Source organism: Elgaria multicarinata, chromosome 17 (assembly GCF_023053635.1).
Source record: "Elgaria multicarinata webbii isolate HBS135686 ecotype San Diego chromosome 17, rElgMul1.1.pri, whole genome shotgun sequence".
NCBI lineage: Eukaryota > Metazoa > Chordata > Lepidosauria > Squamata > Anguidae > Elgaria > Elgaria multicarinata.
In genome coordinates this window covers 15,058,027-15,084,272 of record NC_086187.1, presented here as the reverse complement: position 1 = coordinate 15,084,272, position 26,246 = coordinate 15,058,027, and the positions used below count along the sequence as shown (strand labels likewise).

General features: G+C 44.2%; 1 protein-coding gene across 1 annotated transcript; it reads right to left on the bottom strand.

The window, feature by feature from the left end:
- Nucleotides 1–2,999: 2,999 nt before the first annotated feature.
- Nucleotides 3,000–26,110, bottom strand: ATP6V0C (ATPase H+ transporting V0 subunit c). Its single transcript, XM_063143025.1, has 3 exons — nucleotides 25,657–26,110; nucleotides 7,768–7,951; nucleotides 3,000–3,881 (listed from the first exon to the last, which is right to left on the bottom strand). Exons 1-3 carry the CDS (start codon nucleotides 25,739–25,741, stop codon nucleotides 3,674–3,676), a joined length of 477 nt encoding a protein of 158 aa, XP_062999095.1. The 5' UTR covers nucleotides 25,742–26,110; the 3' UTR covers nucleotides 3,000–3,673.
- Between the last annotated feature and the right edge of the window lie 136 nt (nucleotides 26,111–26,246).

The window sequence follows — 26,246 nt, the reverse complement described above, 5'->3', positions numbered from 1 at the left end:
CCTCAAAGACAGGTTGTTGCTTGGATGAACTGCGGAGCAGTACGAAGTCCTGATTTCCTCAGAGGAAGGGCAAGATGGAAATGTAACTAGTATTACGTTGTGGGAAGGGCTGTGGCTCAGAGGCAGAGCGCATAACTTGCATGCAAAAGGCCCCAGGTTCAATCCACTGCATCTCTAGACAGGGCTTGGAATGACGTGTGCCTGAAACACTGGAGAGCTGCTACCAAATTGAGATAAAAGGATGTATGTTCAGACTTGGTATGAGGCAGTTTTCTACATTTCGAGCAAACTTACTTTCTGCTTTACAGAAGTCCCAGCGATTTTGGAAATGAAGAAAATGGCAACGTAGAGAGCTGTTCTAGACATGTCATGCCAGTAAATCTGGATTTGCCTATTTCACATGGTGTTGCAACCAAAATTGGCTCTGATTATTCTACCTGTAGGATATATGACCTCCCCCCCCCCCCCTCTCTCTCTCTCTCTCTCTCACACACACACACACACACACACACACTTGTCGTATTCATGTCTTAATTTTTATGAGTACATCTAAAAACAACGTGGAGAGAGCGGCACATGGGTTTCCATTTCTTGGATGCCTTGAGATCCGAATGATGTAGAGAGGGATACAAATGTAATAACATTTTCTTCTTCTTTTGGCTACTTGGTTGGAATCTTTTACCACCATGCCCAGGGTAGGGGAAGAGGTGCAGTGTAATTGAAGTTCTCCTGAGAAGGCCAGCTATCCGTTCATTCGTTTATGCTTATGCCGTGAACGTTTGGAAAGCGATCCAAGAATAGCGATGCCAGCGAAGTTTGCTAGGCTAAGGCTCGGAAACAAACTGTGTGTATTAACTAACGTTACCCTCAAAAAGCAGGCAGGCATTAATCTAAATTAGTCTCTAATTTGGATTTAAAACCAAGGCAGAGAGAAGGGCTCAGGCTACCCACCGCTTTGAAGAGCTGGGCCTGCTGGGGGCAAAAAACTTTCCCTGCAAAGCCTGTTTGCAAATCAATGGAGATGGTCAGCTTCCATTGGTTTAGTAGGAGCCGCTTTGACATACTGTTCAAATAAAATTCAGGTTGGTTTAGAAGGTAGCCATTCCACCTTTCAATTTTGGGGGAAATAGCTTGCATGGAGGTTGTTCATCCTCTCCTTTGTGTACCCAATTCCTCATATAATAAAATCATCGTACATCCTTTGCTCATCCAACCCTTAAAGCTAGGTGTTGAGAGTGTAGGATATTGAAATCGGTGAGTAACTGCCAAGTCTATTCATACCAAGAGTTGTTCCACAATATTTATTACATGTATATACTGCCCCGTAGCTGAAGCTCTCTGGGCGGTTTACAAAGATTAATTTTAATTTAGATACTAAAAATATATATCTGTGCTGTCTTAACCTGGAGCTGGCTTACATCTGCAGAGTCATGATTCATCAGAAATCTGTTGACCCATGTTCAAAGCCTCATGGCTGGTTGTAGCGGTTTTCAAGTCTTGGTTCAGTGAACTTTGTGTACCTGAAGTCTAAACATCACTCCATTCTTGTAAGGTTCCTTTGATCTGAGCTAACCTGCGATGGTGAAGACTAGAACAGAGGAAAGTGAGGGTTTACCAATCACATTTTAGCCTGATGTAATAGCTATTTTGCTTTTTTAAAGGGAGTTATTTGCATAAAGCCTTGGAAATAAATCAAGCTCACCTTCGACTGTGGGTCTGCTTCTGCCAGCTCAAGCTGCTTGGCTTCCAGTATATAATTTACAGATGGGTCTATTAAAAGCACTATTACAGTATAACCATGTTAGCCTCCTGTTAGGAAATTCAAGGGCTAAAGGGTAGCACACATATAGTCCCGTTTTAGTTATTCAGATATTGCAATAAGTTAGCATAAGCTTTCATGGCTTACAACCCACTTCATTAGATGCTATAAGTGGAACGCTTATTAATAATACTCTTGTGTATTTTAGCACAGCCCTCCGCCCTTAAAAACAATGCCAAGACAGCAGAGACAAGTGCTTAGACTTCCTGGAGTTTGTGATCATTCCAACAGAAAAGGCTCTATCTGTTAAGGTACTGTTTCCTAGCTATCTACTCTGAAAGCGGGCCTTAGAGCGGCTTTTTGCTTTCCGACAATAGCCCCCCCGATGGGAGCTTACAAAGCAGCTCTTCAACCCAGGGGCCAATTTTCCCTTTAGGGAATCTCTCTGGAGCAGCACTTTAGCTGTGGACAGGCTCCAAGGCAAAAAGGGGCCAAAATACCACATAAATATCAATACTTGCATATTGTAGTTTAAAGCTCTTACTGCTAATATTTCAGCCTTAGAAGAGGCATTTCAAGAGTGGAATGGAGGGAGAAAAGGCATAAAACGCCACAAAAACAGCAAACAATTGATGGTTGGAGGAAAGGTTGTGGGACTAAGGTAAGGGAATGTGGCCTTCTGGGAAACCCCAGAGGGCTGCATTGGTATCACCAGAGGCCCAGATTTGGCCCCTGGGCCTGAGGTTCTGCATCCCTACACCGCCGGGCTAAAGCAAGCTCTCTCTGGGAGCTTAATTTGGATCCAGGCCTCACAACCTTCCTGATACAGGCAAGAAGTCTTCTGTTGCCAAGTGTGGTCCAGAGAACATAGGATCTACTTACACAAGTACAGGAGCAGTTCTTCACATGGTCTGTTGATCGTGTGGAGCCCTGCTTATGTTTGCACATGCAAATGCATGCTGCAGTTGTAACTTACAACATACGAGGCCAGAGTCTGCTCCTGTCCATCTCTTGAGTGTCGTGCAGAGGGTTCTTCAACCCAGTGGTTGAAGAGGGTTATGGCCTGTCCTGAAAGCAGCATGGAGAACAAGTGGCATAGCCATACTTCAAGAACTAGGATCCAAGTTACTTCTTGTGTCGCATTGTAGCTTGTACGCTGCAGGCATTTACATCCGGGGGCTGGAAGGAGTCTGTGTTCCAGGAGTCCACCTCTCAGACAAATCACACCAAGACACACCTCTTTACAATGATGTAGTGGAGGAAATTTTATTACCTGGAAACGTATAACTGCGAAACCCAACACTGGGTGCACAACTTTGATGCCAGAGCATACAGTTTTTTTTTTACTACTGGGAACACAGGAGTGTCTCAGACATTTTGCTGTTATTTGTATAAACACAAACAGTCTCACACTCCAACACGACAGCAATCGCTTGAGAATCAAATTACATCCAAGGATTTCTCTGCACTTACAATTAACCCCACAGTGTATTAATCTACCTATATATGAGATTAATATATATAGCATGGGAAATTGAAAACTCTTGCTCCATATGTATGAACATGTCAAGTCTTATAAATAAAACATCCAGTGAAGAGAAAAAAGTTACCATTTCTAGTTCATATTTATACATAAAGTACTCTAAATGGCAAATGGATGGAAAATTCCACATGGGCTTCCGCCAAACCTTGCCAAGAGGGTTTGAGGCAGCTCATCTGGTATTTGATATTGAAGTACACACAGGACAGACGAGTCACTAACATACATTGCGCATTTACAAGAGATCAACTACCAAACTGATGACAACTGTACACATTGTGGAGAGACCATTTTCATTCTGGAGCTTAGTTGTTTTGTTTTTTTCAGCTTTTTTTTTTTTTAAACATCATACTCTGTGGTGATTTTTTGCTTACTTATGCTTTTGTGGAAAGGATGAGGGCAACAATGAGCCCGTACAGACCCAAGACTTCAGCGAAGATCAAGATCAGAATCATGCCCACAAATAACCTAGGCTGTTGCGCTGTCCCCCGTACGCCTGCGTCACCCACAATGCCGATGGCGAAGCCGGCAGCCAACCCGCTGAGGCCTACGCTCAGACCAGCGCCCAGCTGAAGGAAGCTCCTGCAAAGGGAAGGACAAGAGAGACAAGTTTAGTGACAAGCTATCCAATTGCAAACAGCAAAGCACTGTTCTTCCATGAGTGGAGTGGGAAGAATTCGCCTGCCTCTAGTGAAGCCTGGCCTGTTAAGGTAGGGTGACCCTTATGGAAAGGAGGACAGGGCTCCTGTATCTTCAGCAGTTTGCAGAGAAAAGTAAACTTCCGCAGCTGTCATTTGTATGCATGCAGCACCTGGTGAAATGCCCTCTTCATCACAACAGTTAAAGCTGCAGGAGCCCTGCCCTCCTGACCAGATACAGAAGAGGGCAGGCCTCTTGCAGCTTTAACTGTTGTGATGAAGAGGGCATTTCACCAAGTGCTGCATGCATACAAATGACAGCTGCGGAAGTTAACTTTTCTATGCAACTGCTACAGATACTGGAGGCCTGTCTTCCTTTCCATAGGGTCACCCTAGTTAAGGAGTATCTTGGAAAACTCCCTTTCAGTCAAACTAGCCCTCTAGGGAGGCGTTAGAATAAAGCCAAACTCGGCTGGTGGTGCAGCAGCCTTCAGTTATTCTTCGGTGCGAAACGAGCTTGGGCAAAGAAGAACTTTGCTGTACTGTTTCACATAATCAGTGTAACCTCTTTTAAAAATGTATTCTGTTTTTATTCTTTTATGCTATTTGTTCCCCGCTCCAAAATCCTTGCATGGGGAATGGGATGTAAATATTGTAAATAAATAACCATGTCTAACCAAACCTACTCCTTGAAAAATGGATCCTGACATTCATAGCTTGATAAATTTTAGAATTCCCTACTCCTTGAAAAAGAGAAGCAATGGACAAGGTACCACACCATTAGCTATAGAGCAGCCTTCCCCAACCTGGTGCAGGACTACATCTCCCAGAATCCCTCCCTACCTCCAGCCAATGTTCTGGGTATCGCAGTCCAACAAGTCTGGAGGGGACCAGGGGAAGGCAGCTACAGAGGCTCTGGAGACTTCTGTGGCTGAGCTCATTTGCCACAGTTCTTAGAAGTGCCTAGCTAAAACAATCCCTTTGCAAGCCAATATAATTGCCAGTTAAGCTCTGCTTTAAACCTATATCCTTTGGCAGCAAGACTACTTTTTGCACAGAATTGGAAAGACCCAGTAATACCGACAACGGAGGACTGGATGCTGAAGATGTTAGAACTGGCAGAAATGGAAAAATTACAGAGATAATGAGAGGAAGGTCAACAGCCACGTTTACGTTGGAATGGAAACCATTGATACAATATTTGAAAGAGACAGAGAAAAATGATTTGTTTGCCGTTTTTAGGTTAAGAGGGGGGAAGGGAAAACAAATTCTGTGAATTCAAGGTTGTAAATTAGGTCGAAGGGTAATTAATAATATAAGGGGCATTTCTGGCATGAAAAGGACGGAAGAAATATATATCCTAACCTCACCCTTAAATTTTTTTTTAGTAATTGTAGTTGTTATACGTAGTTTTGTGGGTATGTACAATGTGTGTGTATGTATTATGTGTGATGCTTGTTTAGATGTTGCTGTTGAAAAAAATAAATAAAATAAAATAAAATAAAATAAAAACCTATATCCTATGAAGACTATGGCCCAGGTTTGGATGAGCAGTTGCACCCATGGGCACCAGAGTGCTTATCCAACCCCTGCTCCGGGATTGTCGTGTCATGCGAACTGGGCGAGCATGGGTTATGCGAGGGTTAAACAACCCTCGCATAACCTTAAAACAGACCATGGGTTATGTGAATGGTTTCAACCCTCGCATAACCCATGCTCGCTGGATTTGCACGACACAACCCTGAGTGGGGATTGCATGTTCAAAATAACAGCTGCATGCACCCTGCAACCTCACCCAGGGTTAAATCGCCCACTGTGGGCTGCTGTGTTGTGCAAACAACCCTTATTTCTTGCATGTGAGTCTATACATATAACATCTTCAGCTGGAAGAACCTAAAGCCCAGGAGATAACCCTGTAAGATCTCTGAGGGGGAAATACCAAGGCATGTCAGAGACATCCAATTTAGTGTAAAGTGGGGTTTTTTGTCACATGCATCCAACTCTACTCTGCCAGCAATAAAGCTTTCTATTCATAGAAGTTCTTGGCAAGCTATTCTTAACTTCCTTGTAATGGATTATTAAATGGTTGTATGGCCATTGGCCCTTGCCTCCAAGGTTTTCACATAATCTTTCCCTCTCAATTCCTGTTCATCATAGTTCTACTGTTCTCCATTAAGGGGTCTCAATTGGACTGAAAATACCAAAGCTAATGCTGTCTGGGCTGTTCATTTCTTTACAGGGCAGATATGACCAGTAAGCCACAGGCTAGTTACAACTTCTCATGAAAGTTTAAAACCGGTTGGGTTTCAGCCCATTTCAGGCACACAAGGAGAGTATCTGTGCCTGTTGAAGTCTAAGGTAGCAAGAGGATCAGTTTACAGACATGCTTCAAATGAAGTATCACTGAATAATTCAGTGCTTAACCACTGCATTGTAAGTCAGAGTTATTACATATTTAAGTATTTTTGCCTCATCAAATTGAAAGCAGCAGCATGGTAGAAAAATACCTGGAACTTAAAATGGTTAGCCAGGACACTCAAGCAACAAGCCAGTTCTACGAAATGCTAATTTCAAGTAAAGATTCTCCCGCACTGGACATGCTAATAATTTTGGATCTCGGCCATTACCACGTTGGTATTTGGGAATAGTTTCCAACCGGCTGAACATTTTTTGTCGCAAAACTAGCTTTAAAATGTATTATTGTGGTTTTTAGATCTACACTGCTTTTGGATTTTTACTCTGCGTTAAGCTTTTCAAGGTTCTCTCTTTTGTTTTAGATTGTATTTGAGATTTTAATTTTTGAGAACCGCCCAGAGAACTTTGGCTATTGGATGGTCTAGAGATGTAGCAAAGAGGTAATAAATGACACACACAAAACTCAGTGCTGTCTCTAAACCCAAGACCTGTACTGAAGATGTTGCCCTCCAGGTTGACAGCTGAGCCAGCTATTTCCAAGTCTCCCATCTTGGCTAAATGGATTTCGGGAGTTACGTTTCTCTGTGCTGTAGGATGACTGCCTACACTACAGGGACATAGTTGCTAATGCCTCTGCAGTTCCACTTGCTCAGTTTTTAAAAAAACTGTTGTGAGCTGCATGTGCCAACGGAAGTGTTGCCATTTATTACAAAGCAGCTATGTTCCAGATGGCACCATCCCTCAAGCCAAACAGAGTAACACTAACATCTATCCAGAATAAAGCTGTGTGGTGATCCTGCCTGCTTGAACAATGTAATTCACACCTTAGATTTCAAAGAATTGAGAATAGAATTGTTATTTTATATACTATAGCAGGGGGTGGGCAACTTTGGGAGATCTGGGGGGTATTTTTGCCCCCCCCCCCCATGGGCCACCCGCCATAGTTGCTAAAAAGTAGATATTAAATTAAAAACGGTGTCTGTAATGGCTAAGGAGCCCCCTGAAGAATAAAAATTAGGAACATAGGAGGCTGTCTTATACGGAGTCAGACCCTTGGTCCATCTAGCTCAGTACTGTCGACACTGACTGGCAGCAGGGGCTCGCCAGCGTTTCATACAGGATTCTTTCCTTGCCCTACCTAGAGAAGCTGAGGATACCTGGGACCTTCTGCAGGCTAAGCATGTGCTCTGTCGCACTGAGCTATAGCCCCTCCCCTGTTTTCTAATTTTGACCCTTTTGGTGCTCTGTAGCTACAACAGGTGGCATTCCCTCCCCCAATGATGTATTTGGGGCACAGCAGGGGTCTGTGTGTTGCCCACCCCACAGCCTGGACTTAGAATGCCATCGGGCCATTTTAGCAATATTTGATTCTTTAGCACAGCTTTCAACGTTGATGATTCACAAAAGAAATGTACCTGTATAGTGTGATGCCAGGTGTGAGGGAATTGGCAATAAGGACCGCCACTACCAAGCCATAGATTGCTATAATACCCGCCATGACAACAGGAATGATGGACTTCATAATCAGCTCTGGCCTCATGACGGACATGGCTGCAATACCTGTACCACTCTTTGCCGTGCCATATGCAGCTCCCAAGGCTGGAAGGAAGCGAAAAGCCACAGGTGAGTATTTTCAAGTGGACATCATTTAGAAGACACAAGTTAAGCCCCTGTTAAAAAAAAACTAAAACATCTGCTCTATAAAATTCTTTTGAAAATTTGTTTTAACATGCAAGGTTATTGTATCTATTTAAATACAAAAAAAAATCCATTTGATGTTCTATTATGTCTACAATGAGATCAATCTCATTAAATAATTCCAAAATTTAAGAGTTGCAAAGCTCATTCCAACTATGTAGTTCTTCAGCAGCTTTATTAATTAAACTTTTGAGTAGCAGCATCACTTCGAAGGACGTTGTTAGACCAGTTTTCCTACTTCAAGTTTACTTTAAACACGAGAGAATTGCACACGGTAGTTTAGGAAAACAATTTTCCCAACTGAGTAGAACTATAATTGGACTATAGTACAGACCGCTTGTTTGGAAATGGAGGGCAGTCCAGAGTGACAAGAGTTATTGTGCAAAGAGTAATAAAACTAGCGCTTTTAGCTACTGCACATTGTGGTCAAATACACTCTGGCCTGGTTCACATGCAACATTAACCCATGGTATGGGTTGCTGAATTCCAGGTTGTTGCGATTTAAAAATGCAGCTATGCTAACAACCCATGGTTTGTTAAACGTGAACAACCCATGGTTTGTTGGGTTGTTTAAATCATGGGTGGTCGTTATGTGCAAACCCAGGGTTGTTCCTAGGTTGTTTTGCCAGGCTACAGAGGTGACAGGACACTACTCTACATTCCAGTACAACAGCACCACGAAGGCATTTGGGATGCAGGGAGGAAGTGAGCAGGCAAAGGAAGAGGGAAACAAAAAATCTAGGGATTGAGAAAACAAACCACAGTTTCTTTGATTGTCAGACAAACCCTGGGAAGGACAACAAACCCTAGGTTAGAGTTACGTGAACCAGGTCTCTGAGTTTAACTATGATGGCATGGGGACTGTCACATTCAATCCTTGGAACAAAGAATACAAGGCAAAATGCACACTATTTTACAACAGAGCTGTCCAACTCCACTCCAATGTTTGTCAGTGTAGCCTGTTATTTCCAGATACGCATGTTGACACCCTTTCCCCAGAAGCTGAGATATGAAGTGCATTCAGTTCCATGCTAATTTCTCAAGCTGGATAATTAAATAGCACCTTCCTATATGCAGGGATGTGAAGAGCTGCTGGAGACATGTGCCCGTGCCAAAGCATAGCAAGCCTCATGACTTGACCTTAAGTCAGCCAGTCCACTGCTTTTGTTATGGTAGCGTTCCCACTATTTTATCATGCAAGCCCTCAAACACAGCGCACAGCGAGTATCAAGCCAGAAAGTATCTCACGGAAGCTATGCACATCTTCACAACTCCTTGTCCACTTTTGCTTTGGCAGTATGGAAAGCTCAGTGCACATGCCTTGGATGCATGAAGGGCTCAGGTTTACTCCTCTGCATCACCAGCTCAGAGACGTCAGTTAGGCAGGCAGGGAAGTATTCCAAGGCCTATCAGAATAGGAAAGAAACTGAGCTAATTGTGCCAAAGGTCTGGTTCAGTATAAGGGAGCTCCAGACGTTCATCATTACGAGGAAACAAGGTTTTGTAGACCTGTTAGCTTTCTAGTGTCGCAGTAGTACTAGAAATTTGCTGCACTCGGCTAAAATCATAAATGTAGTACCTATGCCTTGGAGTCAAGTTTGATTTTAAAGTTTTAAAGTTGGTAAATCTGCTGGATTGCCTGGAGATCAGCTCTCCAGAGTTTTCTAAATGATATCAATGGATCTAGGATGCTGCAATTACATTACATACTGGTAACTTCCAAATTAGATTACTGCAATGCCCTCTACATGGGGCTGCCTTTGAAGACGGTCCGGAAGCTGCAGCTTGTGCAAAATGCGGCGGCCAGATTGATAGCTGGAACAGGGAGGTTTGAGCATGTAACACCGATTCTGGCCCGCTTGCATTGGCTGCCTATATGTTTCCGAGCCCAATTCAAGGTGCTGGTCTTAACCTATAAAGCCCTACATGGCTTGGGACCACAATACCTGATGGAACGCCTCTCCCGACATGAACCTACCCGTACACTGCGCTCAACATCTAAGGTCCTCCTCCGAGTGCCTACTCCAAGGGAAGCTCGGAGGATGGCAACAAGGGAGAGGGCCTTTTCAGTGGTGGCCCCCCGACTATGGAATGATCTCCCCGATGAGGCTCGCCTGGCGCCAACATTGTTATCTTTTCGGCGCCAGGTCAAGACTTTTCTCTTCTCCCAGGCATTTTTAACAGCTTTTTAACAGCATTTAACAACATTAAGTTTGTTTTTAATGGACCCCACAATTGTTGTTTTTAAATGGATACTGTTGTTTTTATACTGTTTTTATGTGTGTGTGTGTGTGTGTGTTTTTAAATTGTATACTTTTAATGTTTACTATTTTTAAATGTTGTAAACCGCCCAGAGAGCTTCGGCTGTGGGGCGGTATATAAATGTAATTAAATAAATAAATAAATACCTCTGTACCTTGCAAAAAGGTCAAATAGTTGATGTTAGCCCCTTTAAATCTACACTCCCAAGGCTGCCTCTATGCACAAAGCTTTGTGCAGCAAACATCTAGTAATATCTAGATCTAATCATGCTTCAAGCTGGTTTGGTTGCAGCTGTGTTGAACAGAAACCAGACTTCACTTAGAAAGGGAAGAAAGAGAAACTGAAATTTGCGACATTTAATGCCACTGGAGTTTTTCCACTAAGGGTACTTCCCCAGAGTCTTGAGATTTATTCCAGGAAAGCTGCCTTACAAGAACACTGAGTAAATAGCCATGCAATGGAGCAAAGTCTCAAAGTTAAGGACTCTTTGTTGAAAAGTTACAAGATACCAGCTTGTATTATCGGGGAAGCACTTTTTGTTATCAATGTCTCCAAGCCATGGGTATGTTTACATGCCTCCTTTCTGGGATAGCGCTGGATTTGATGCTCAGGTCAAAGGTGCGGTGCCTTTCTAAACAGTGACAGGCTATTTAATCCTAGCATAACACTCTTTTTGGATAAGGTTGTGCTGAAAACTGTTAGATGTCAGTAACTTTTGTGCCAGCCTATTTAATCAGGTTAGAGAGGCCTTTTCAGACACTTTCATGGGCCAAGGTCGGCTAGTAGGAGGTTTCACTTCTTTTTTCCATTCTAAAAACTTCTACTATGCAAAGAGACCCATGCCACAAGACAGCCAGTTTCAAGAGGTGCTATAGCATGTGATCATTACAGACTTTTGCAAGTCCTGTGTAGATATAGGATTGCCCATATCTTCCAGGTTTCCTGCCTACCTCTTCAAGAGATTGCAGTGGGCCCCATGTTCTAGGAACATAGGAAGCTGCCTTATACCGAGTCAGACCTTTGGTCCATCTACCCCAGTATTGCCAACACTGACTGGCAGCAATGGCTCTCCAGGGTTTCAGACGGGATTCTTTCCTTGCCCTACCTGGAGATGCCAGGCATCAAAGTCACTTTTGTTAGCTGTAGTCATGGCCATTTTGCTGAGCCTCGTCCAAGACACACTGACGTCACTACAACTGGGCAGCCTGACAAAGAACTGAAGAGTTGATGTTGTACCTTGCCTCCACCTTCCGTGCGTGTTGTCCACAGTGTGGACAAGGCTTGATGCCAATAGCAGGATGGCATCTAAATGAAAGACATGCACAGCCCTACTGTTTCTCTTGACCTTGGGCTATGATTGCCTTTCACAAAAGGCAGCCAATCCCCAGCTTGGTGTGATCCAGATGTTTTGAACTACAACTCCTGGCTGGGTACTAAAGTCCAAAACATCTGGATGACACTAAGTTGGAGGAAGGTTGATGTAAGGGCCCTGGGTTGGTTGTCACACACGTGTACTTAATACATACATGCTAGGAAGCCCCAATCCCATTCACAGCTTCACAGGACAGGTACAAAACAGACCTCTGACTGCTGTACCAAACATGGCAGCCTACATGTTAGTTCCTACAGAGCACACAGCCTGCAGGAATGATTTCCAAAGGATAGCTGTGTTACTTTAGTTTTCTAAGGAACAACGTATCATGCATTTTTCTAAAACAGTGTTTAAATATTTAACAAGTTACGGTTGCCATGCAGGCAGCTGCTTCAGGCACTCCCAAGTGCTTATATGTGCCTAGTGGGGTTTTAATTCTTCCCTTTTGAACAGAATGCTACACCATATCACAAACTGCATTTAGAAACTCCCCTCCCTTAAAAATCAGTTTGCACTGGAAGCTAGTGCTTAGGAAACTAGTTTAAATTCCCTTTCAGCCTGTGGAGCTAGTCAAGGGTGTTTTTTTTTTATTCATGGGATGAATGTGAGTTATCCTACCTAGGAAATGTATTTAAATTTCAATCCCAGATGTTGAAGACATTCAACAAGGGAGCATTGATGCTTTCACGCCCTGCTTGCAGTGTCTCAGAGTCATCGAACTTGTCAGAAATAGGACAGTGGACTAGATGTATCCAGGGCTTGTTTGAAAGGCATAAAAATGCAAGCAATTAGCATTAGTTTATTATCTGAAATGGGAGGTGTGATTTCAGTCAATCTACCACAAAGAAAATCTGCTGCAGCAACAGCTTGTTAGAGAATCATAAATGCAAGCGACTTCAGCCACGCTCTAGGGAGGACATACAAACATGGTTAGGGCCAGATGATTAAGCTACAAGCAACATCATTTTCATTTCCCATCTTCAGCTGTGAGTGAAGTTTGTCTGTGCACAGATCTTACGAGCACAAGTTCTGGAATTGATCTGGAATTAGGAGTGAGCAGTGAAGTGGCCAAGTTTGCCAATGACACCAAATTATTTAAGGTTGTTAAAACACAAAGGGATTGTGAAGAGCTCCAAAGGGATCTCTCCAAGCTGGGAGAGTGAGCATCCAAATGGCAGATGGGGTTCAATGTAAGCAAGTGTAAGGGGATGCAAAAAAGCCCAACTTCAAGTATAACCTAATGGGATCAGAGCTGGCAGTGACCAAACAAGAATCTTGGGGTTGTGGTGGACAGCTCAATGAAAATGTCAACCCAGTGTGCGGCTGCTGTAAAGAAGGCAAACTCCATGTTAGGCATTATAAGAAAAAGAATTGAGAATAAAACCGCTAGTATCATACTGCCTTTATACAAATCTATGGTGCGACCACACTTAGAATACTGTGTTCAGTTCTGGACACCACACCTAAATATATATATGTTACGGTCCACACTGGGTAATAAACTGCTGCCACCTGCCTTACCGCATTTCAGTCATACAAGCACAACATCTTTCTGTTTGTCCTCCTTTCAAGTCTACACCTGCTCCACACCAGATACTTTCCTGCCAAGCATTGGAGAAAGGTGACCAGGTAGAGAGGCTCTGAGTGTCCTGCCTCCCGTCTTTCAAAATCCATCCTCTAGATCACCTTCCCTCTACCTGGTGCCCTCCAGATGGTTTGGACACCAGTTCCCAAGATTCCTGACCATTAGCTATGCTGGCTGTGGCTGATGAGGAGTTGGAAGTTCAAAACCTCCGGAGGATACCAGGCTGGGGAAGGAAACCTTAAACGGTGCCACAGAGGGAGCCAGCAGGTGAGGTTCTTGATCCAGGGTAAGCCTACAAATTCAAGTGTTCAATGCCAACTTGCTCCCAAGTAAGTATGCCTTTGAAAGTCAAAGCAGGTCTATAACGGATTTCCTCCCTGAATTTCACTGAAGATAATTGGAGTGCTTTAGAACTATCAAGGAAAAAATATCCCATCTGCAGGGGGCTGTGGTAGAGAGAAGCGATCCCGAAGATTGCTATTAAAAATAACTGTAAGAGCCCCTAAAGTAGCAAACTCTTCAATGGTGGCTAAGTCTTCAAAATGCAACCCAATGAGGACCGAGCATTCTCAGTGGCTATGGCTGATTATCAGCTGAGAAACACAAAAGTGGAAGGAGTAGAGCAGTGGTTCTCAAAGTGGGTGGTACCACCCCCTTGGGGGTGGTGGGATTGCATGGGGGGGGCGTTAAGAGGCAAAGGGGCGCTCGAGGTGGTCTTTTCCGAGAAGCAGCTCTCCAGAAGGTCTTAAAATCCAGGGACATTTTTATGGGAGAAGGTAGTTTGGTCCCAAGCCATATAGGGGAAGAATCCACACATGTATTAATACCGTTTAAGAAGAGTCCTTTTAATGGTGAATTGCTATCCTGCACTATGGAGAGTGGTTCAGAAGCTCCTGGTTGTATTTCCAACATCATATTTGGTGAAAGGTCTGCCTACTTCTCTCCAAGCAAAGAAATTGACTCCAGATTACTAAACGTGGTGATTTAAGACTCAGCTTAAGTGACTTTAAACCAGACATTGGGAAACTGGTATCGCTTCATCAAGCCCATCCATCACATTAAGAATTTACAGAATAGTGAGGTACTCTACTTTAGTTACTAAATGTGATATCTAATATTCTTGCTAAATGACTATCAAACTTTGAAAAGATGATATCACTGGATCAAGTTTAATTGAATAAACTAAAAAAAGGTAATTGGATTTTGAATAAATATTCAATTAATTGTTACTGTTTTGAATTTTATTGTTATTAACTTCCTTAATGGGTCACTGAAAACTGCTATTCTGAATAATGATTTTGGTAGGGTAGGGGGCACTGGGCATGAGTTTGTGGAACCAAGGGGCAGTGACCTGAAAAAGTTTGGGAATCACTGAGGTAGAGGAACATCCTGGAGGAAGGTGTGGCTGGCTGGAATCCTGAAGAAAAGCACTCCATACTGCAAGCATTAGATCAAAAGGATAGGACAATCCACACCAAATCATTAAACTGAGTGAGGAGTCAACTGTTCTACCCTACAGAAGTCTTAGATCAAGATGCTAACAGAAGTACCGATGAAAGCAAACTTGTGCAAACAAGCTTTGTCCCAATCACTGTCACATTAGTAAGCTCTTTCAACAGCTTATCAGAAGTCTACGAAAGATTTCAAGAAAGCAAAATGGCTGCTCAAAGCATGCATTGAAGAGTTAGCCATTATGCTCTAGTAAAACCACCAATTCTACAACCTCATGTCCTAGCAAATGGAAGTACTTGGAAACCTTTACAGCTAAGTCAGCGTTAACCAGATAAGAATATGAAATTTTGCTTGCTTACTTCAACATGTTACTTAACATGGCACACTGCCAGTAGCTTGCATCTTCACATAGTTTCATAATTGTGCCAGGAAAGCCTGACATTTTACATTACTAGTTCTAGTCCCAAGCTATTTAGTCTTTGATGGGGAGAAAGTAGTACTATACAGACTGCTTCTAGAGCAGATGTTTAAGCAGTTGTGAAGGGGTTACTAGAGTATCTATATAGATTACAAGCTCTTTGAGTGAGGGACTTGCCAAAGGGACTTTCCAGAATATTCTGTAGAGTACCATGTACATTACTGACACTATAAAAAGATGGGCTTTGATTTTACATTTCTTCCATGAATGGAACAGACTAAGTTCACAAGATGGGCTTTCTCTCTTCCCTCTGTAATCCTCTAAATATCTGCTGTTGCAGAATTGAGGGGGTAGCACCAGGGAGAGTTGATGAAAATCACACACACACCTTATCTAAATAAAAGGGCAACTTGGGATCAAAGCAACCTGTTCAGGAAGGGAAACAGGAAAGACTGTTCTGAGCCAATCACCTTCCCTTTTCTGCTATCCAATAATCTTGCTGGAATATGTATTGTAAGAAGTTAGCTGAAGAAGTATTTCTAATAAGTAAAAAATGTTTAAAGTGGCTGAGAAGTGCAGGCAACAGCTGGTGGAATTTAAGTAATCTAGTGGTGTTTGAACAGGACTTCTCAAATGGAGAGGAATCTTCTGTGTAGCAGAGTTCACCTTTTATTGGCACAGGTTTGTATTTGAGTAAAGTACTAAGTCATAAGACCACTTCCAAAAGTTGTCCAGGCAGTTCCAGAGAGCAGCTAAAGCTTTGTTGTTTAAGTTCTTAGACAACATCTAGCACCAGCTATATTTTTATATTGGAGACTTCGTAATAACTAAGTGATTCAACTAAGCATCTAACATGTGGTGTGTTACTGCCATTTATAAGCTTCTATACAGGAATATCAATTCTGGCACAGTGTTACAAGAATGTCTGCAAGTCCATGATCTAGAGAAGTGTTTTGGCCATCATGTGCCTATGAGTGTTAAGGATAGGACACTCTGCTTACCTTAGCTACAAAACCAATCAATGCTTGCACATCTACTACACTGTTGCAGAAGGAGGACCATTTATAGTGGACTGTTATACAAACCAGAAGGTCCAGTTATGATCTTTCCCTGGGGCTTTCTACTATTTGGAAATACTGAAGACAAGGGAACTGTGTACCACCTCAGGTTACAAGGACTTATTTCAAGAATAAAATTTGGTTGCCAAGCTTTATTTTAATCAAACTAGTTGAGACAACTTTATAGTGCCCAGACGGTAAAGCCAACGGGCAATTACTTCTTATTTCACCTTAAGCATCTCAGATTTCATGATAATTAGGCAAGCCTTTGGTCAGGGTACACATAATTTCTATAAAACAAACTTCCCCAACCTGGTGCCCTCCTAATGGGACCAAAACTCCCATCATTCCTGAACAGTGGCCATGCCTGCTGGGTCTGATGAGAGATGTGGCCCAAAACAGCCAGAGAGCACCATGTCGAAGAAAGCTGATTTAGGAGATGGCCCATTTTCTAGGTTCATGCAGGAAGTACCTCCTATCAGCAAAGGTTTAAGTTGACAGGATGACTAAGCTAACCCAAGTCTAAATCAGGCTAGAAGCACAGCCTCTGTAGGTTGTTTGTGCTAGTGGCTAACAGGGGTTCAGAGGTTAGGGGTGCCCTAGAAGGAAAAAGGGAGCCACCCTGAAGTTTTATCTGGACTTTGTCACTACATTTTATCACTTCAGTATGTTTCCTAAATTAAGAACCAAACTCCATGGTATTTTGAAATGGATTTAAGAGATCAGCCTCTATTATAGCAGCTTTTCTGGCAATCCTGATGTTTTCACATTGCTCCAGTTAGGGAAAAGCTTGCATCTACAGAAAGCAATGCATCTTCCTATTACATGTTTTTGCAAGCTCAACAGAAAAGCTGTCAAGGCCACAAGCACACTCACCCTGACTCATTTCTATTAGTTGAAAGGCAAGGGCGGATACAAATGAAGATATTGTAGGACTATTTAAAAAAAGGTTGGCATACCATGGACATCAGATAGACTATGCCCACTTTTTTAGCTTAATCCTATTCGCCATGGGTCTTGTAGCAAAACAAAAGCCATGCTGGCATTGCCTGACATTAAGATGAATGTCTGTTATTTGCCTACAACACACATTTGATAGCTGCTGCAAAGCCTCATGAGCATTTGAGTTGGCCATTTTCTACCAAGTATGATCTTGTGAAAAGGTTCAAGCAACAGGTGTTTATAGATGTTTGGGAAGCCCCTGGATGTATCAAACTAGATTCTGACCTACTGGGTTTGTGATATACTACTTCTGCCCCTACTCCGTTCCAGGGTGCAATCCTGTAATGGTAACTTCAAGTGTTGGACTAACCATTACAACACAGCTCAGTTCAGTTCTCACTAATTAACTTTCAGAAGGCTGCCACAGGTATGCAATTGACTAAGCAGCCTAGCAGGATTTTGCATGAACACCATTCACACAGCAATCAGCCAGGCTTTTCTTCACAGCTGATGGTTATGCTTCCTACAGGACAGGAGGAAAGCCTTTTGAGTAATTGAGTAATTTCTATGGATTTGCTTGGCTGACTTGAGGCAAGAGCTGCCTAAAGGGCCAAGCATTTACTTCACAGGCATTGGTTCCCTTTAGGACACAAGCAACTATTCCAGTGAGCATTTTTATTCTGCAGTGCCCTGTGTGCCCCACCCCGCAACTTTCTCTAAAATTGCAAACTAACAAGTTCTTGATTGCCTAACCCTTATTTCAAGGAAGCACCTTTGCTTCTCCACTGTTTCTTGTAGCAACTTATAAAGTTTCTAAAGTCGAAATGCATATGGACCCGGCCAGGCTCTTCTCCCCCAAATGCAACTGCTGTTAAAGCAGTTCATTTCTTGCATATGGAAATTCAGGAAAGAGCTTAAGGCAGCCTTCCCAACCTGGTGACCTCCAGATGTTCCAGACTACAGCAGCCCCGTTCAGATGACACCATTAACCTTGCTGGTTAAAGGCTTTTGGTTAAGCAGCAGGGTTAACGGTGTCATCTGACATGCGTTCTTCTTAACCATGAGAGCCCATTACCCATATTGTGGTCAGCCTCACCATGTTACGCAGCATGGTTAGGGGCACAAAATTTGGTTTAAGGTGTCATCGGACACATGTCTGTAGTTAAGGGGCCAAAATCATAGAGTTTCCACCACAGAGTGGCCTAAGTAGCCCGCTCTAGCCAGCGGGCTCTATCGTTGCTCCGAACTGCTGCTTGACTTATACACACACTGCGGCCACCATTTCGCATCATCGGCTGCTTTTTTCGAGCAATAACCTCTCTTTACAGTGGCATGGACTTAGGGTATTATGTTTTTACTCCCCATCACTTCCCCGATACTCATTAGCCATGTTTTCTACCTCATTGCTGTACCATTAGCCCATTGCTGGTCCTAATATTGCGACGTCTCTTCTTGATAATGAGGCTCACGCATGCGTTTTGGACGGCGCTGGCTGACCAGCTCAAAATGGCCCTGGGAAGCGTACTGCATTGGATACTCCTGAAAATGGCTGACAGCACCTGCCAAAACTTGCAGACCCACTCAAAATGCCTGCTAGAGTAGAATGGTGCCACCACTCCATTAAAAAAACCAAAAATTCCTGGCCTCTGAAAGAGTGGCCAGACAGAGAGCACAGGAATCACTTGACGAATGGGCAGATTTATATTAGTAATGGCTGCTGACATGGTTGACTGAACTAAAATGACGGGCGGAGCAGCCAGAGGACTCAGGAGCTCATCTAACTGGTTTGCGGTTAGCATTCGGTTAAGGAATCCTGAGCCACAAAAGGGTTAACAGTGTCATGTGCTAGTGTTCCGCATGTGGTTAGAGTTAACCACAGATTAACTTGGTTAAGCTAACCACAAAGCACTGAACGTCTTCTGAATGGGGCCAGCATCTATATGGCACTAGGCTGGGGGAAGGCTAGTTTAAGGGATCCCTGCTCTTTTAGGTAGTCTTATTTAGGCAAACAGTATCACTCAACCCTTCGGGAGCATGGGGCAACAGTGCCATTTTTGATACTTATGTCTGGGTTACAGGCAGGGAAAGGTGAGTGTGCCCAGGGGAACCCCGTGATTAGCAGGAATTTGAAGCAGTGCAAGGAGGTGTAAAACATATGGGCATATATTTGGAAGCACATCTGGGGTTCTTTGGAGGGGGCAAAACTTTAATGGTTTCATATCCAGAAACTGGAGAGACACAGGTACATCAAGGCTTAAGTGGCCTACTTGTTGGGGTTGCAGTGCTGCCTCAAGATCTCTATTTTCCTTTTAACCCCACCTTCCCTCCCTCCCTGAAATTGGGACAAGTACTCTGTAAAATCTTCTTGGCCGTGGATCATGAAAGCTTCAATTACTGGCAAAGGCGTGCAATGCTCCCCAACCACAAGATTTGCAATTTGTCTCAAAAAGTATTGTAGATCACACAAGGGAGACTACCACTTCCAGGTAGCTCTGAACGCTTAACATGGCCTTAACACCAGATGCTCCAGTTGACCACACGGCCATTCAGCACATATGCAACGATGAATCAACCTCATGGCCAAAGTGAATCCAAAGAAAGCAAAGACCAGAAGACATCTGTGTTCAGGGTCAGACATCTACTTTTCTCCACACCTCTCAGTTTACCCGGTTCTCCCTGTAATCTACAGCCATGATCTCCTCACAAATATTCTAGAAGCTTACCATACTTTTGCAGCATTTTGGGACCACAAGAACATGACCTGGTCATCAACAGAGCTAGCCTTTAGGGATTATGCAATTATGTCAGCCGAGACTGAAAGCAGGAAGGCTTCCTCTGGAGTAGCAACATTTATGCCAACACAATCGTGTCTTGGATGACTAGTTTGCTTCAAGGACCCAAGAATGAAATAGATGACAAAATAACAAGTCATTTTAGACATGTTCTCAGTTGTTTTGTCTCACCTTGAGCAGAAGCCTAACCAGGTTTCACTGACTTGTTCATCTAGTGATGAACTCGAGAAGTTTCTTAAAGATCAGCTTGACATGAGGTGTTAATGACTGCTTAAGTACCCACCAAATTTAATCCTCCTTCTCTTTCTCCAAGTAATTTACATGTGGAATACAGTCACATCTATTTGTTTCTGATCTACCATATTGTATGAAATATTAACAGTCTATGGCTAACCTGGATATCTTGGGGGCAGGGGGAACTTTACCAGTACAGGTGGGAAGGACTAGGCTTTGTAGGTGGGTACAGCACATAGAGATCTAGTCACGGGATCTAGTTTGTAAGAAGAGTAGGGTGGAAGATGCCATTTCCTCAGCTTCCGTCTTCTGAAAGCAATTGGACAAGCTAGACATGTTGAAAGCAGAAATCGCCTCCCCAGCTAGACTATTCTAAGTTGGCACCTAGAATCTAAAGCTAGATTTTGCTTTCTTTTCTAGGTGATGTCCAGTTTCTGAAGCTACTCAAGCACTTCAGTAAGTAGCCCTGTTCATATACGGCTTGAAGAGATACTTATGTTCAACATTTTGAAGATTCCTAGTGCAGCTGTTTGATTGGATAGGTTGTCCCATGAGCCTTGCATAGCTATATCAGTATGTTAGTTCAAGCACCACAAGTAGGCAATCCGACTGACACTTCTAATCACTGGAAATACTGTCTCCTCCCTTTCCTTCTTACATGGGAACATCTTGGTCAGCCATGTTACATGGAAAGATTAGACAGTCATATCACTCAGATGCATCTGACAACCACCCACATGTCCAATGAAGCAGGAAAAGGCCACAAAATACTTCTTGAGGCTAGAGAGCAGTCACTGAGTAAGCATTGCTTAATGCAGTTGACCACTTGAAGGTCACAGTAGTCCTGGCATCCAAGAAAGGTACCGGCCACCACAAGGTTAGCTAGCCATGACCAGAATGGGTTATATGAGCTGTTTACTATCATCAGAAGTTAGTGCACAGGGCTAAGTCATAGGTGTTTATACAACATGGTTTCTGCCTCAAACCAGCTAATACAGAACAATGCCTGAACGTATTGGTAATAGGCTAGTCTTTCAAAGCTCATAAGGAACCATGGTATACAGCCTCTTTGCTTACAGTATGCCAGGGCAATGCACAATGACCCTCCCACCTGCATTAAGTCATTCATCTCAAGACACTGGGCCTGTTCAAACCATGGTTATGTAGCCACCGTGGTTAGGAATGGTTCACATGACATGAAAAGTCATTGTTTACATGACACTAAGCCATAAGGTTTAACTCAAAATGCTTAACCGCCGTGGCTTAGCGTGTCGTCTGAACAAGGTCACTGTGGATCAAAGGCCTGGGATGTCTGTCTCTGATAGGTTTGCTTCTTGCCCCCTACTCTGAAAAGATTAGCATTCAATGCCAGTCCCTTTCACTGATGAACTGGCAGTCAAGGTGCTCAGGTATTTAACAGAACATCCACCAAGAACCAAACTTTGTCCAGCATAATTTAATTACAGAGAGGTGCACAACTGAAGCATCTTGAGATGGTATGCTCTGTGAAATGAAGACTGATTAATGAACCTTTCAGTACCCAAGCCAGGATTGCTAAGAAGTGCTCTTCACATGAAGACAAAAGTGCTGAGTGTATATGTAGCAACCTGATCTGATCTAGTCTAACAAGTCCGTCAAAAGCAAGCACTGACCAATTATCATTCATCTGTTGACAGGACTACCTCAGAGAAGGCAACAATACTCAATATCACTTCAGCTATTGAAGTGCTACTGACATGAAATGCAATGCAAGTCTTCTGTTCACTGCTTTAGGATGAGAACACTTGGAAATATCATATATTCAGCCTTTTAGACTAGTCATTTGCAAGCTTTCTTCCTTCTATAAATCCTTCCCATTGGCATATCTGATGAGGAATCTGTGTCAAAAGGATTGTGGAGCATGTTCTGGGCCATGGGTGGGTGACCTGTGGCCCTCTAAATGTGGACTCCATCCATCATCCCCAGCAAGCATGGCCAATGGTCAGAGGTGATGGGAGTTGTAGTCCAACAACATTAGAAGGATCATAGGTTTCCCACCTCTGTTCCAGAGCATCAGCTAGGGCTTTTGGATCTAGTTATCAATCCTGAAACTGAGAATGCAGCTGACAGCCCAATGAATCTGCACACCAGAGGGAAGAAAATGGCAGGCAAGCCATCTTCCTGAAAACATAGCAGCCATTACCAGTCTTCTCACTAAAGGACCTTAGTGATCCGGGAACACAGTTTAAAAGCCACTTTAAACCTTTCACTGGTTCTACAACTGATTGACATAGAAAGGGAAGCCACTGAGTTCTCTACTCTCTGTTGCTGTACTAAAAGCCTTTGCATGTAATTATTTTGCATAGGGTGGCAAGAGAAAGCAACATTTGTGCCAAGACAGAGGCAGATACGGTGTCAGGTCTTTCACCCTAGCACCAGCATGAATAGCTTATTTATCACTTCAGGCCAAGCCGAATACCTCCATATCAGTGTTACAAGCTACAACAACCTCACTGTAGTGGTCTACAAGATCAAACTATCAGCTGATGCTTCAGAAATTTATCTGACACACAAAACCATATTAAGAAGCCAGCTAACATTTTTTTAAAAATAAAGTTACATTTCGTAAGCAGAATTTTGAAACTAGTCTTTGGAAATCATAACTTTCTTGTGCCAGGATTTCTATACCAATTTTGCTTACCGAATACATATGAACTCCTTCAAGACCCAATCATTGGCTAAGCTTGGTCTAGAAATCTAGCACCCTATAAGCTGTTGTATAGAAGATATAGCAGTTGCCTTGCTAAAGCAATTTCTCCCCGATAATAAGAACCCACATGGTGTAGTGGTTAGACTGAGCAGTAGCAGGAGGATTCAGGTTCTAATCTCCACTCAGCCATGAAGACTGTTGTATGACCTTGGGCCTATCTTACAGGCTTGTGCAAGGATAAAATGGGTGGAGAAACATTGTGCACCACCCTAAACTCCTTAAAGATAGAGACGTAATGACAAACAATTAAATTCAGAGGGTACGCTAGTACCATTCATGTGTGCATTAGCCCAGTTGAACTCTATTGAGCAGAAGGTTGGCCTCTATGGCCTTATAGGCCCCTTCCAACTCAACTATTCTATGATTCGATATAGGACGTTCTCCTGTGAGAGTAACCTCTATGCATGATTACTAACTTCAATGGAACTTACTCCCAATTACAACCTGAAGAGTAAAAGGAATGATATAGATAAGTTATAGCCATGCTGACACTCAAGCACAATTGGTACCGTACATCACTCTTAGGAATGGAAAGCCAAGGTTTCCACCCCCACCCCCATTTAAGTATCAGGAGACAACAATGTTTCCGCAAGAGGAGAATTCTACATGATTCTACAACTGCAATTTCAGCAATGCTTCTTCGATTATTCTTGTTAAAGAAAACATTTGCAAAGTTAATGATTTCTACATTTTGTAATTAGCACTAGCAGTGTTAAGCTTCTCTATCTAAATCTTCTTAAAGGTATAGTTTAAGTAAATTATGTTTTTGGAAGAGCTCTTCAGTTGGATCAAAAGTAATTTGACAACTGTTGCATATTTAGAGGAGAAAGGCCAACTAAGTGGTTCAATATCATTAACTGTGGACTGCTGGACAAGTCCTAGACAAATTTGATTGTAAAAACTGAAGCAGAATAGACTGTACTGAAGGAACTATAAGTTATGTAGTCTCAGATGCTTCGCACTGCAATTCACCAAGCAGACATTAATTCTAGGAAGATTTAGCCACCCCTTCAGTAGGTCGCACAATCTCTCAGTACATCATGCTCAAAACTCAGGCATGCTCTTGCAAAACTGTAATTTTGCATCTCACAAGCCTGCTCTACTTAAAAACAAAATGCTGTGTCAGTTGAACAAACGTGTGTTGAGCTGATAAGCCCATACAGTGGCTCAAGAATGACACTGCTAGGATAGCCCTTTTGTGTAGAGGCAGCGCCTCCTGGGCCTTTTAACACAGACTATGCAACTGCAGAGAAACCACAATGCCTTAATAGGACTTTGGAGCAGAACCCAAGTTGCATACTATCGCTCTGCAAGGATAAGCTAGGTTTTGCTCACAGTAGATGGGGACTTGGGCCAAGTGTCTTTGATCAAAAATAGCACTTCCACCAGTCAGAAGGAAGATGTTCCAGGCTCACTGGCCTGGAGGGAGGGAAAGTGTACATGGCATAAGCTAGGCTTAGGTTAATTCAGCACACCCAAGGTGGCATGCAGGGAAGCAGCAGAGGCAGCAAAAGCAATCTCTTTCCCCCTCCCTCCCTCCCTGCAGTCACATGGTCAGCCAGGGGCTCCGCCACCAGCTGGTACTCATCCTCTATGACGTCACCCTCGTTGCCCCTCTGCTACGCCTTCCCAAAGCAGCAGCTTCCCTCCTCCCCCAATACTTCCAAATACCCCGGATGAGCCAACTGGTAAGAATAGGGGTGGCAGAAGGTTGAGAGCGCCCCAAAAGCTTCCAAAGGGGCAGAACAATTTTTTATAAAAAGGCATAGAGGTTGCAGCAAACAGTGATGGAAGTGACAGGAGGCGCGTGTCCAACTCCAGCTGGGCTGGGATTTCGCCCCCGCACTGTCTTTGGGCTGGAACATCCCTGCAGCCATTAGGTGGCAGGAGGAGAAGGAAAAAAGGCAGGCCGCCTAAACCAAGCCCTGGAATTAGGAAAGGCAGGAACAAGGAAGGACTCCGAAGAGGATACAGCCCAGCAAGGAGGATACAGATCAGGGAGGTTAATATTCAGCCACATATATACATGTCACCTCTCCCAGATTTAAAAGGAGGGAGCCCTCCTCCCCCATTATTCGACAGAAGAAAGGCTCAAGCAATAAGGAAAGCAGCACCTCTGCAGGCATCGCCATGTCCAAGCCAAGAGGAAGGAAGGAATCTCCTTGCTTCCCAATCCTTCCCCACTCCATACCGGGGTTATACCGAGCCCGAGGTGGGGGCGGAAGGAGACAATGCTACTAGATCCTTCTCTTTTTCAATAGAGTGGGGATTAAGGGCAAGGAAGAGGAGGAAAGCAGTATGCCAGCGCTGCTCCCCCCAAACGCACTGCCAACTCCAGCGAAAAAAAAGAGGATGGGGAAGATGGATTCCTGGGGGGTTGGAGGGTGGGGGAAGGGGATGGGCGCCTCCCATCCCCGAGGCAAAAACATAAATTATAAAAAAACGAGGTCAGAGAGGCAGCCAGGAGGTGTCCTCGCAGGGGATCTCAGGATTGAGCGAAGGCGAAGCTGCCCCCCTATGCCATGCGATCCCCTCATGGGGCGGGGGAGGGAAGAGATGCAAAAAGCAGGCACCGCTGCATTGAGCCACCCTGGGCTAGCCAAGCCCAGCACCTTCTCTGCCGTCAGGATGAGACCCACCCCAGTTATATAAGGCCGCAGCAACCTCCACAGCGGCATCTCCTCCCCTTTCTCCTCTCCTCCCCCCCACCCCGATCCCCGTCGGTCTGTTCCTGTGCCTCACCGCTGAAGACCATGGCAGCCGAGGCGCCCATGACGGCGAAGAAGGCGGAGTATTCGGGAGCAGCAGTGGTGGCCGGGGTCGACATGGCTGAGCTGGACGAAGCTGGCCCGGAGAGGAAAAACGGGGGGCGGCGGCGGCGGCGGCTACGTCGGAACCGAGCTGCACCGGGAGGAGCACCGGGAGCAACGAGAGGCGGTGCGGGGTGTCCTTAGCCCTCTACCGCCGCGTCTTCCTTGCTTTCCTCCCTCCACCGCCGGGGGGCTGTTAGAAGTCCTGGTGAGGGGCGGCAAGATGGCGGGCAAAAGACAATTTAACCACAGCGGCCTTGCTGGCGGTGTCGGTGTTGCCAGGGGCGGCGGCGCTCTCCCACCCGGTCCCTCCTTCTCGTCCGGCTGCTGCTGCTTCGCCACTGCGCTCGGGGCTTGCTCTAAATACCCAGCCACCGCAGGACAAAATGGCGGCGGCCCGAGGGTCACGTGGCCCGCGTTGGGCCCGCCTCCTCCTCGGTCTCTCTCCTCCCTCTTTACCCTCCGCCCTTCCTTCTTTGGAACGTGCCAAAGTGTGTGTAAGGGGGGGGGGAGAGAGGGCTG

Bases quoted from the DNA above. Each gene is read 5' to 3' on its own strand.
- ATP6V0C (XM_063143025.1), bottom strand. From the start codon at position 25,741: ATGTCGACCCCGGCCACCACTGCTGCTCCCGAATACTCCGCCTTCTTC. The intron at 7,952-25,656 runs GTGAGGCACAGG...GCTTCCTTCCAG, and splicing joins GGCTGCCATGGTCTTCAGCG to CCTTGGGAGCTGCATATGGC. The intron at 3,882-7,767 runs GTACATTTCTTT...TTCCCTTTGCAG, and splicing joins CCTGGCATCACACTATACAG to GAGCTTCCTTCAGCTGGGCG.